The sequence below is a fragment of the Phascolarctos cinereus genome, unplaced genomic scaffold (assembly GCF_003287225.1).
Source record: "Phascolarctos cinereus isolate Bilbo 61053 unplaced genomic scaffold, phaCin_HiC Scaffold_9;HRSCAF=440, whole genome shotgun sequence".
NCBI lineage: Eukaryota > Metazoa > Chordata > Mammalia > Diprotodontia > Phascolarctidae > Phascolarctos > Phascolarctos cinereus.
The window spans coordinates 49,137,633-49,150,612 of record NW_027556402.1 but is presented as its reverse complement, the minus strand read 5'-3'; the positions used below and the strand labels follow the sequence as shown (position 1 = coordinate 49,150,612).

General features: G+C 36.1%; 1 protein-coding gene across 1 annotated transcript in view; it reads left to right on the top strand.

Moving 5' to 3' along the window:
• The window catches only part of COL25A1 (collagen type XXV alpha 1 chain), a 563,954-nt gene that overhangs the window by 349,357 nt on the left and 201,617 nt on the right, over window positions 1-12,980 (top strand). The window contains exon 5 of the mRNA XM_078148267.1: window positions 1,235-1,252. Coding sequence (XP_078004393.1) covers window positions 1,235-1,252 — 18 coding nt within the window. The remainder of the gene's footprint in view (window positions 1-1,234; window positions 1,253-12,980) is intronic.

Here is a 12,980-nt window from a genome sequence, read left to right as displayed (position 1 = left end):
CCTATCCAAGTTCAGTGATCCCTTGAATTCCATCCACAGACCTTTTGGGAGTCTGTGAACCACAGGTTAAGAAACCTTGACTAGGGTTGCCCCATTTTCCAGCAGGGTTAAGCAGACATTTTCAAATTGCTTTCCTTGGTTCCTGCCTTCCTCTTACTGCCCAACCCTGATATCCCCATCATGAACAATATTTTTTCTATTTTCTGACTCACAGAACCCTGTCATCTCATCTCATGGAACAGAAAAACTGATTAAAGATGTTTAAGAAAGTGATGGATAATCAATACTTGTATTTTTTTAGTGATTGGGTTTTTTGGTTTTTTTGGAGTTCTTTTTTTTTTGGTTAGAAGCAGTTCAATTATGTTGTTTTTAAAAACGTTAACAGCCTCAAACAAAAAATGACATTCAAAATGCATTAAGTTGGTTAGAGGTCATAAACCTTATTGACCGTTAGGAGTTATGATCCACTTTCACTGAGCTGAAGATGTTTCATAATGTTTTTTACAGCCTTTGGCTCAATTCTATTGAATTAAAAAGGGAAAAAAATGTTCCTGGGATACTAGGAAAGCCAAAGGCTCAGCGAATCATCAAATGTGCCTGCTTCTCATGTGCCTCTTTGTCATGACATATGATCTGGTCATCTGTGAAGCTGTAGCTCATAGCCACACATTTGGTTCTCTGGGCTATGGAGACTTTCCCATCAAATGACTCATTCGTTACAATATATTGAACCAATTTATTGTTTCCTTTCCTTCTATCATCCCCAGTCACATTTCAGTGAATGCTAATGTTTTCACGTCACTCTGGAACTGTATGAGTTAAATTGTAAAAATTTGAGATTTGAAATGCAGTTATCTTGACATGGAATTAAGAATTCAATTGACCTTTGGGTGTAATGCAATTTTCAAGAAATCATCAAATAAGGATTTTACATAAGTTGGTACTATTTTGGAGGTGGAGGGTGGGGAGATCCTTCTTTTTAATAATGAAGGTCAGTTCAAGCTTGGCCCCAAGGAAGAGATGAGAAAAATTGATCTGTCTTCCTTATTTGTAGAGGAGGGGACCCTCTAGGTATGGAAAGATAGAGGCAAAACGAAAGTTTGGAAATGAAGGTGATATTAAAAAAATCAACAAGCATTTTTTTTTAAAAAAGGTCTTTCCTACTATCAACTCTGGTAGTGAAATAGGAATAAAACAATTTTGTAATTCTTTGTTCTTTTTTCTTTATTTGCAGGGTCAGCCGGGTCCACAGGTAAGAGAGCTCCCTCATAAGGAACTGATTCCAATGTAGATTTCCTCAACGTTGAAATTTTCTACACTTCTTTTCAACTGACACATTAAAAATAGCTATTTACTGGTAATCATTACACAACATGGTAGAACAAATATTTCCTAGGAGGGAAGCCTGGGGCCCCTCTCAGCCCTTTCAGTTACATCAGCTGTCTGACCAGATGGTGAGTTTAACAATGTACAACCAAATAAAGCAGGACTCTTAACTGGTTTGAAACATTGCCATGGAACTTGAAAGTGAGATAGAAGAACTTAGCAAACAGGGAGCGTGAGCTGGTTTGCATTAGCTGCTTATTAATCACGTGCTAATAATCTTGTTGTAAATCTGTGTAGATCAAGGACTTCAAATCCATTCCTACCAGCTACTTTTGGTTATTTATACACAGGAACTGAATTGTTTTCTATAGTTTCAGTATGTTTCTACTGCTGAAGATGTGAATTATGATGAAAGAAATGTGAATTCAAGAAACAGATTGAAAAAAATTTAGCATATCAGAGAAATGTGTGTAAATGGGGAAAAACAAAAACAAAAAGAGGCTAATATAAAGCCTGGTACAAATTTTTAAATATTAGGAATTAGTAGGAAATAGTGATGAATATAAATTATTTTGTAACATAATGCTATTAAATGATACACATAATTATTGGGCTTGAGGCAACATGGCATTATCCACTCTTGGCTACTGGAAGATGTGAGTTCATGTCCTGTCTCTGACACACACCCGACTGTGTGGCCTTTCAGCAACCCACATAACTCATTATTTCCTACCCCAAACTCACTCTTTTTCCTAACACCTTGATTTCTGTTGAAGTCACTGCCATAGTCCAATTTCCTAGATTCACAGTGTGAGACACTGGTCTACACTCTTCTCTCTTTCTCTCACCCCTCATATCGAGTCAGTTGCTAAGTCTTTATTAATTAGACCACCTTAATATCTCTCTCATCTGACACCTTCTCTCCACTACCATGGTCACTATCCTAGTAAGAATCTTTGTCACCTCTCACAATAGTCTCCCTAGCTTCAGTCTCTCTAATGCCATATGCCACATAGCTGCCAAGTTGATAATCCTCAAGCATAGGTTCCCCCTTGCTCAAAATCGCCAATGACTCTTTTCTTGCCTCTAGAATAAAATAAAAAATTCCCAAGTGGATTAAAAAAGTGTTTTGTCTAGACTTTGGTAGGCAATTGGATGGATAACTTACCAAGCTGGTCCAATAGTAGGTAGATTTTGGATGGTCACTATAGATTGACATTGAGCTTGGTCTAAGGTAAGGGGGTGGGATGAAAGTAGGCTGAATTGCCTACTTTGCCTATGAATAGAGCACTGGCTCTGGAGTCAGGAGGACCTGAGTTCAAATCTGGCCCCATTGCCTCGCTCCCCCTTCCCCCTCAAAAAAACCTCATCTTAAATACCATTATACTTTATGACTGCAAATCAGTAAATAGCATAATCTCTAAAGAATCAAGATTGCAGGTGACCCATTGGGCAGTGGAGAGAAAGATGAAGAATGTAAATCAATTGTAGCCTATCACTAAGGATGATTTGGATGAAAAGGTGTTATAATAAAAGATGCCATGCAGGACATTATATGAATGGAAAAGAAAGGGGCATGTGTTAAGCTGGACAACTTAAGTACTATGCTGGTACCTTCAGTGTGTTATAAGACCAACACCTCCAGACTATTGAGTGGACTTTCAATAGAGGTTTTAAGTGAGAAAAGGAGAAAGAGTCATATGGGATAAAGAAGTATGAATGGATTGCAATCTGTACCATTAGAAGGTGTGCCCACATTGAAATCACAGCTCCATCAAATGACTGGTGGGTTTTAGCGTGGCCTAAAGTCTCACAAGTTATAGGAGAATGTCATATAGTCTATGTCAACTCTATACCTTTATATATTTTCTTTTTCAAGTTAAACTGCTTTTCTTAGTTTCATTCAGTTGTTAAAAAATGTGATGAATTTAAATAATAGTCTTGTTGACTCAGAAGAACTCCCCTTCACAGAATGAACACATAGTAAGTTCTCTGGTTAGTCAGTGTGTAAATCAGTGCATACAACTGAACTAATTTATACCACTACATAATATCTTGTGTTAACACTTTACCTTAAGTCAACTTTTCTGGAGAGAATTTATCAAAGGTACATATTACATTGGATTATTGCACATAGACCTGTAAGGATTAGCTATAGTGACTGAAAAATTCCACCTACATTAAAGTGAAATGTGGATATTTTTACATTTTATAGGGTTTTTAAATTGTTGAAATGTTTCTGTTATTTGATCAGGTTTCATTTAAAATTTCCTTTTTCTTTTGTTTGGTTCAATAAAAAATGATCTCAGTAATATATACTATGAACACTTTCCCCAAAAGTTTCCCAATGCATAAAATTTACAGGCAGTGTTGACTCCAAATGTAAAGTGAGTTTATTTTTGTTCCATAAGCAGTAGGCCTACTTTTCTTTTTTTTTTTTGAAGGAAGAAATTTTCAAGCTCCCTATTTTTATAAAACTCTCATACTTAGGCTTTTAATAAGTTATTGAGTTTCGGGTTATTTGAGATTTCCTTGTCTGTACCCTCAGTTCTCAGAAATTTCCATCTTATTTATATGTAAGATAAATACCTCTTCTTCATTGGTCTTCTTCTCCACATCTCACCCACCTCCCTCACCAGGTATATGAAACCAAGAAGAGAAAAGAGAATCTAGGTCATTTGTGTGATATATGTATATATAATATATATAAACACACATATATTTACATACACATACATAAATGTTTGTGGATAACTAACTATGTTCTTGGCACTCCGAGTTGGAATTGATTTTTCCATGGCAATCATTTTTATGAATGATGGTTAGGTTTTATATGATTCAAACATATGACTCACACAATAGGAGACAGTGTGGTATAGTGGAAAAAGCTTGGCATTTGAAGTCAGAAGACCTGGCTTTAAATTTTAGTTCTACCACTTAATGCCTATGTGATCTTAGACAAATAATTTCCCCCTTTTTGGCCTTGATTTCCTCATTTGTTAAATTAGGGGACTGGACTACATAATCTCCAAAGTTGCTTTTAGCTTTAAGTCTAATGATCCTATATTTGTACAAAGGATCTGATTTTATCAAAGTGAGGAGCTCTCTCCATCGATATTGACATGGTGGATTTTGTCTTTGGGAGTTGATCAGGACATTGAGCTTAGCAACTCACGTTAAGGTAAGTGTGCATAGTAAGTGGGAGGGGAGAGATTTTAACATAGGACTTTCTAATTCCCAGCCCTATCACTCTATCCGTTATACTTCAGTGTGCTTCTCCTTTAAATATAGTACCAATTTCAATGTCAGTCTGTTGTTGTTCAGTATCCAATACTTCATGATGCCATTTGGGAAATATACTAAGTTGCAAAAGATACTGAGTTCAAATCCAGCCTCAGATACTAACTATGTGACCATAAGCAAGTTGCTTAACCCTGATTGCCTCCCAAAAATGGCTTGCCATTTCCTTTTCCAGTTCATTTACAGATGGAGGAACCAGACAGGGTTAAGTGACTTGCCCATGGTCACACACCTAGCAAATGTCTGATGCCACATTTGAACTCAGACCTTCCAGGCCTTCTGTTCTGTCCACTGCACTACCTAGCTGCCCATCAATTTGTAGTGACTATCCAAAATCTACCAATTGTTGGACCAGCTTAATAGGCTATACATCTAATTGTCTGCCATAATACTTTAACCTTGTGGTTAATCAGGGTTTTATGGGCTGCCTATATAGGCTGGTGGTTTTTAGTGTGGCCTAAAATCTCACAAGTTATAGGAAAATGTCACAATTCATATCAACTCTGTACTGTGATAATTTTTTTTTCTTTTCTACGTTAAATTGATTTTCCTAGTTCTCTTCAGTTGTAAAAGAAAAAGAAAAAGAAAAAAAGGCAATGAACTTAAATAATGGGCTTCTTGACTCAAAAGAACTCCCTTTCATAAAATGAACACATAGAAAATTTCCTGGTCAGTCAACGTGTAAATCAATGTATGCAACCAACTAAATTAAACTATAATTTTGGGAGGGAACTCAACCATAGTTCATATTATTGAATCTATGGGAAAATTTATTCTAAGTTCTCCAAGACTGATCCTACAAGCCAACTTTTATCTGTATATTTAACCAGCTGTCCAGTTAATTTGATAGGTATTTACTGTCCAAGCAGAGACTTCATTTACATTTGACCTTTGGTTTGCTTTTTGATGTGAAAAGAAAAACGTCTCATTTATATCTGCCTCCCACCATAGATTAGTGCATAAACTCAGAAGGAGTTTATATGGAGGAATACAAACTTGCTTTTATAAAAAAAAATTGCTTTATAGGTACAAAACCAAAAGATTGGTTTTTACTAAGTAAAATAAAGTCCATGCAATGGAATTTGCATAGAATGCTTTTATTGCCTTATACTTTTGTAATGAATACGTGATTTAGATGCTTAAAAGAGACCTACAGAGGGTTTCAGAAGAAATCTAGGGCTACCATGATCAAGGAACAAAATAGTTTGGATACATGTGTGTTTGTGGGACTTCATCTACAGTATAAAACGAGGTTTTATCTTCAGCTTAAAAGCAATTTAACCCACCCAGTATAAGCAGTACAACTGACCATGTCGCTCCTCTATTCAATAGATTCTAGTGGTTTCTATAGCCTCCAGGATCAAAGACAAAATACTCTGTTTGGCATTTAAAACCCTTCATAACCTAGCCCCCTCCTACCTTTCCAGGCTTCATACACACTATTCCCTGACACGTGATGCCACTCTACTTGTTGATCCACAAATAAGACACTCTATCCCTTGGCTCTGGGCATTCTCACTGGCTGTTCCCCATGTCTGGAATACTCTTCTTCCTCTCTCTCTCTATCAATCTCCCTGGCTTCCTTTAAGTCCCAACTAAAACCTCACCTTGTTCAGAAAGCTTTGCCCCACTCCTCTTAATTCCAGTGCCTTCCCTCTGTTAATTATTTATTGATTATGTATTTATTTATTTATCAATTATTTATTTATAGCTTGCTTAGTGTATATTTGTTTGAATGTTGTCTCCCCCATTAGACTGCAAGTTCCTTGAGGGCAGGGACAGCCATTTGCCTCCTTTTGTCTTCCCAGAAGTTAGCACAGTGCCTGACATGTTGTTGTTTAGTTATGTCCAATTCTTCATGACCCTGTGGACTATAGCACACCAATAAACATCCATGGGGCTTTCTTGGCAAAGATACTCAAGTGTTTTGCCATTTCCTTCTTTGGCTCATTTTACAGATGAGGAAACTGAGGCAAACAGGGCTAAATGCCTTGCTCACAGTCACACAGTTAGTAAGTGTCTGAGGCCAGATTTGAACTTAGGTCTTCCTGATTCCAGACCCAGTACTCTATCTACTGAAACACCTAGCTAGCTGCCTGGCATGTATTAGGTATTAATAAATGTTTATTGATTGAGTGAGAGTGTAGTTCATACTCATTGATTTAAAGCCCACTAAACTGAAACAAAAATACAGTCACATAACTTTAAAAAAAATTTATCCTCAGCTACTCAGAAATCCAAAGGTGGGGGCTACTAACCACATGCCAGGTAAATTAGCTAAAGTTGTAGGAATGTCACCTTACTAAAAATTACCCATTTCATGCTTGATATTTGCCTATTCAGTCCATATTGGGACCATTATACATGAATTCTGTCGCTCTGAAATCAGTGTCATTTAACACTAAGTCACTAATTTATTAAAAGCTGTTTGATTTTATAGCAATTTGTTCTCAATGCCAGACACTCTGTAACTGCAGTTGCTAATGTTTGGCATAGTTTCCTTTTCTTCCTTTCTTTGCTTAGAGAACATAAATTACAACAATAATAAACATGCAATACGTCTTTAGCTAATAAGAATAATCAAGGCAAAGGTCAGTAAACATTAGTGTGGGGGTTCTTAAACTGGGGTCCCTGGGCCCCAACTAGATTTCAGGAGGTCGGTAAACTTGGATGGAAAACAAAATTGCTCCTTTATTCCAATATAATTGATTTCCTTTGTAATCTTATGCATTTGATTTTATGAACTTAGGCACCCGATTCTGAGAAGGGCTCCACAGGTTTTGCCAGACTGTAGCCAAGGGGTCTATGACACAAAAAAAGATAAAACCCTTACTTTAGTGGAAATTCTTAGTTACAGATACTTGGCAAGAAGTGCCATTACTTTAAGAAACATACTAATAGCATGAAGTGCTGCTGTTACCTATTTCCAAGAGGTATTACGGCCAGACTCATTTAATGAATAGATAAGGGTCAGAAGTAATACATTAATCCTTTATCTAATGGATTAGAAGACTGCCTAAATCCTTACCCATTCTGAGACTGAAGTTTTGTTAATTCTCTGTTCAAATAAGGAAGACTAATATGTCCCAGTCTATTGTAGCATTGCCTCAATCTGTCTCATAAACACATCAGGCTAGCCAGTAAATACTTAAAGTTTAATTACTTAAACCAGTAAATACTTAGGCTTTTATTATAGCGTGTTTTAACTTGCACGAGGAGACACCTAGGAGAAGGTGTGACAAGGGAAGGCTGCAGCCAGAGCAGCTTAAATTCTATTCCCATGTACCCCCAATCTCAATAGGATAGCACTCAGATAGGACCTGCACCTCTTGGTCAGGACAGGAAAGGGAGAGCTGCAGTCAGAATGCTCACTGAACCTTGGGTGTGGTGATCTTCAGGGAAGGGTGAGAAGGAGGTCAACAATGGTGCTGCGCAGAGGCTGCCCTGGTTTTCGCTTGGCCAGTTTTCCTTTACTCCTTCCTCCTCTTCTGGGTGTACCAGTGGCTTTACCACCACCTCTACACTATGAGTTTTATAGGAAAAAACAAGTCTTCACTCAGGGGTATCTAGTTGGTTCTCCTCATACATCACAGAAACCAGAAATCAAAGAGAAACCTCCCACTATGTAATAATGGTATCTGGAAGTTATCCTGAAAGGGAAATGTAAAATGGTGTGTTCCAAGGAGGAGGCATATTTAGAACTGAGAGGTTAAGGCCACAAACCGGAGAGTGTTCTTTTATGCTTCTGTAGCATGATTATCCGCTTAAAGTCTGTTTCTTTAAGATATTCATATCCCTTTTTTTGTGATAATAATCTTTTTTGCGATAATAATCTGCAAGACAAACTTTAAAAAGTAGATGGTAAGAAGCTAAATTTTAGCCCACTCATTATTAATTGCCCAAATTCTATACAAATTAATGAGGTTTAATTTTTTTCCCCAACATGATAGTTAACAGGGAGATTTAGGCTAGGTTATTAAGGAGTCTTAACTGAGATTGGGAAATGAAGAAAAATGTTCTTTGCTAGAGGCATGGGATGTTTAGAATATCAATAACTTAAGTGAGAGAAGCGCCCAATTGAATTTACCCAAAAGTAGGAGAACATAGTTCTTGAGCTGGGGACTGACATGATTAAAACAGTGTTTAAATTAAATTATTCTGCCTGCTGTGTTTGGGATGAATTGTAGTGGAGACTAGAAACAGGATGATGAGCTAGGAAGATGCTGCCATAAATCTTGAAATTATAGAGTTGGAGTGACCTCAGAGATCAGCTCTTCCCCCTGAACTTAAATTGTCAATTTGTTTTAAGTTAATAGCATATACTTACATGACTGCTTATAGTATCTAAAGAAAACCTTGGTTTCTATTTACAAAGATTTGTTAATCTGGTTACATATGTCTTTGAAAAACAGAAATCAAAAGTCATTTTGTATAAGAAGTGGAGGTTCTAAGCAGCCCAGTTTGGAGATTTGTGTTTCAAGACCTATCCAACTAATTTTTATGAATTAGAAATTGAGGCCTAGAGAGGATGTGACTTTTCCCAGAATCACATAGAAAGTTATTGGCAGAGATAAAGCTAAATCCAGGTCTCTGAATTCTAAATTTATTGTCTGGACTCAGTTGGTAATTATTAAAATATTAAATATTGTCATTATTGAATAATTACCATAATAAATAATCATTAAAATAGAAATTATTAAAATTATTAAAATCGAGGAACATGTTAAGGTGTTGATGGAGAAAAAGCGATAGAAGGAAGAAATAATAAGTAAGATGTAGTGGGGAATGTGAGGCATTTAGAATGCAGAGAATTGAATAAATTGCATCAGAAAGATGCAGGGAAATGGGTAGGGAAAAAAACAAAATGAAATAAATGTTGAAAGAAGGTAAGGTTTAAAGGAGAGCAAGAGGGAAGAGGAAAGAGAGTTTGTATTTATCTTTAAAATCAGTGTTTCATAGACTAGCTCTTTTTCACAGGTTATGAAATCAAATTTGGAAAGATGATTCTCCAGTGATGTGTTGAAAGTAATCTTACCTGGCTATCTTTTATACTGATTTTTATCTTTGGGATTACGTGAAGAAACAACCATTGAAAAGATAATAGTCCACATTCATGCTAATGCTATTATTTTGTATTTTGGAAACTGAACAAGAGCCTTCCTTCTTTCTTCTAGTTTACCCCTGTCCCACTGGGCAATGAGCAAGGGACATTCAGGTCTGTTTTAACTCCAAAAGTCCAAAAATAGGGGCCAAAGTTGGAAGATGCAAAGTTGCAGATTCAGAGTTGAGGTTTAAAAAACACCCAGTCTTTCCCTACAATGAGAATTGTTCTCAGGTGGAATGGGTTCTTTGATACCTTATTGTTGGTTTTCTCTCAATAGGAGTCTTCAAGAAGATACTAGATTGCTTTTAGTGATGTTGTACAGGGAAATGCGTGGTCAGATACAGGTTGATTCTGTGAAAGTTACCTTGGCCATGTCCCCAGGTTCAGGAAACTGTTGGCAGAATAACTAAAGGCTTCTTTGAAAGGAAAGCTACTTTTCTGCCTGAAAATTAATGATGTTTTTCCTTAAAAACATGCTGTTACAACTTAGTACTTAAAAAGTGTTGCAGTTGCATGTGACTGATAACCGGAGGGAGTAATATTTAAAGCATCATGTACCTGCCAAGTTCAAGTGTTTGCTTTCCCATTTTACAGCAACGCTACTACCAACACATTTACTGAGTTGTGTTGCATGTAGAGGCTTGGCTGCAGGAAGCATAAGATTTATTTTTCTACCACTGGGGCATCCTTCTTAGAAGAAAGAATTGTCACTGTAATGTGACAAGTTGACAAGTTAAGGCAACAGATTAAGTGCCTGCTATGTGCCAGACACTTTTCTAAATACTGGGGATACAAAGAGACAAAAACAAGCCTTCTCCTCAAAGACTTTATAGAATAATGGTAGAGACAATGTGCAAACAACCAGGTACAGACAAGATCAAATTCATCAAGGGTTTGGTAGAGGACATTCATGTTCAGGGATGAATTGAACTAGATGCTTTTGGGGTCCCATCCAACTCTGAGAACCTATGAAAGTTACTTGCTGAATGGGAAAACATAACCCTTAAGTGCTGTCTTGTGAATGGTGACTAAGCAAAATGTCAACACTTTTGTTTCCAAATGTAATGACTTCATAAATATAGTTTTGATACCTAAATGAGGAAGAGCAAAAACAGAAAGAAAAACAGACCAATTTTCACAACAAATATTGGTGCAAAAAATTTTAATTAAAATACTGTATGCTATGACCAAGTGGGATTTATACCCAGGAATTTGGGGCTGATTTACTATTAGGAAAACTAAAAGTAACTATATCGATAGCAAAAACATAAAAAAATATGGTTATATCAATAGATGCAGAAAAATATTCTGACAAAACTCCCATTCCTATTATAAAACATTAGGAAGCATAGGGATAAGTGGAGCTTTTCTTAAAATGATAAGTAATATCTTTCTAAAACCAAGAGCAAGCATTATCTCTAACGGAGATACACCAGAAGCTTTCCCAATAAGATCGAGGTGAAGCAAGGATGTCCATTATCACCATTATTATTCAATATAGTACTAGAACTGCTAGCTTATAGGAATGTCAAGAAAAAAGAAAGCAAAAGAATAAAGCTTAGGCAACAAAGGAACAAAATGATCACTCTTCACAAACGATATTATAGTATACATAGAGAACCCTAGAGAGTTAACAAAAAAAATCTATTCAAAGCAATTAACAATTTTAGCAAAGTTACAGGATATAAAATAAACCCACACAAATCATCAGCATTTCTATATATTACCAACAAAACACAGCAGGAAGAGATAGAGAAATTCCATTTTTAAAAATTGTGCACAGCACAAAATAATTGGGAGTCTGCTTGCCAAGACATACACAGGAATTATATGGATACAATTACAAAACACTTCACATAAATACAGATCTAAATAATTGGAGACATATTAATTTCTAATGGGTAGGCCAAGCCAATATAATGAAAATTATTACATAACCTAAAGTGATTTACTTATTCAGTGCCATACCAAACTACCAAAGAATTACTTCATAGAGCTAGAAAACATAATAACAAAATTCTTCTGGAGGAATAAAAGGTCAAGAATATCAAGGGAATCATTGAAAAAGACAATATGAAGGAAGGCGGCCTACAGCACCAGATTTCAAACTATATTGCATAGCAGTAATCATCAAAACAATTTCTTACTGGAAAATGAGTGTAATGACTTGTAAATTCATCACATAAACATCTAATCCTACCATTGAAGATTCATTGCTTTTATTTTTATTTTTTTAGAGCATATATAATTTGATTTAAGGTGCTTCAGTTCATTACTTAGAAGTGCAAAGGAAAAAAAGCAATAGAAGGAGGAAGAACTCTACCATTAATGGATAATTCTGAATTTCTTTGGCAGAATACCATAGGTAGAACCATCTGAGTTGTCTCTAAGGACTCTGAGCACCATAATCCTTGCAGAAAAGACACATCCAATATTAACTTGGAGACATAATGACACAAGTAGCTATACTCATGACCTATACTAAAAAATATTAAAAAAGCCAGACTACTTTGCCTGGCCCATGGCCTGGTTTACATTTATTAGAATCCAAGCAACTATAAAATATATTTCATAGTTGTTGGAGATATACTACTAGAAAGTGAACTCTTCCAATAATAATCTAATTTGATATAAATTCCTTGCTTTATAAAACAAAAATGCAATATTCTTTCCAGGGCTTATTTGCAAAAATAAACTATACTGTTTGTAGCCAAAAGAAACTTCAGTAGCAGCTATTCAATAGAGGAAAACTGAGACAAGGAGCCTTAAAAATGAATTAAAGGTAGTCTTTCCAAAGTAAAACCATTTCTTCTGTATAAATGATAGAGGTCCCATATTCCCTCCCCCTTATCCGAAATGTTAATATTTTGTAGAGCTGCCTCTTGAGCATAAAGGAAAGTCAATCCCCATAGGAACTGAAAGGACCTAAGTAGCCTGCATGCCATAATTCTGTATTACTCAGTGGGAAAAAAATGCAAGTTGGAAAACCACACACAAATACCATCAAGACAGCTGCCCATATGGTCGTGTGTCTTCTTTCCATGTGTGTTGCTTGAAAATGGCTTTTGAAAAACTATGGAGAGTTTTGAGGAATCCTTTCTGTCTCCTGGTCCTTTCTTCTTTCTCTCCATCATCATTGCAAGCCCCTCACCCCACTTATAAAAATAAAATTGTGTTTTTCCTGTGTTGTTAAAAATGATCTGACTATAACAAGATGCCATGTTTGAATAGGTTTTGTAGCATTTTGCTG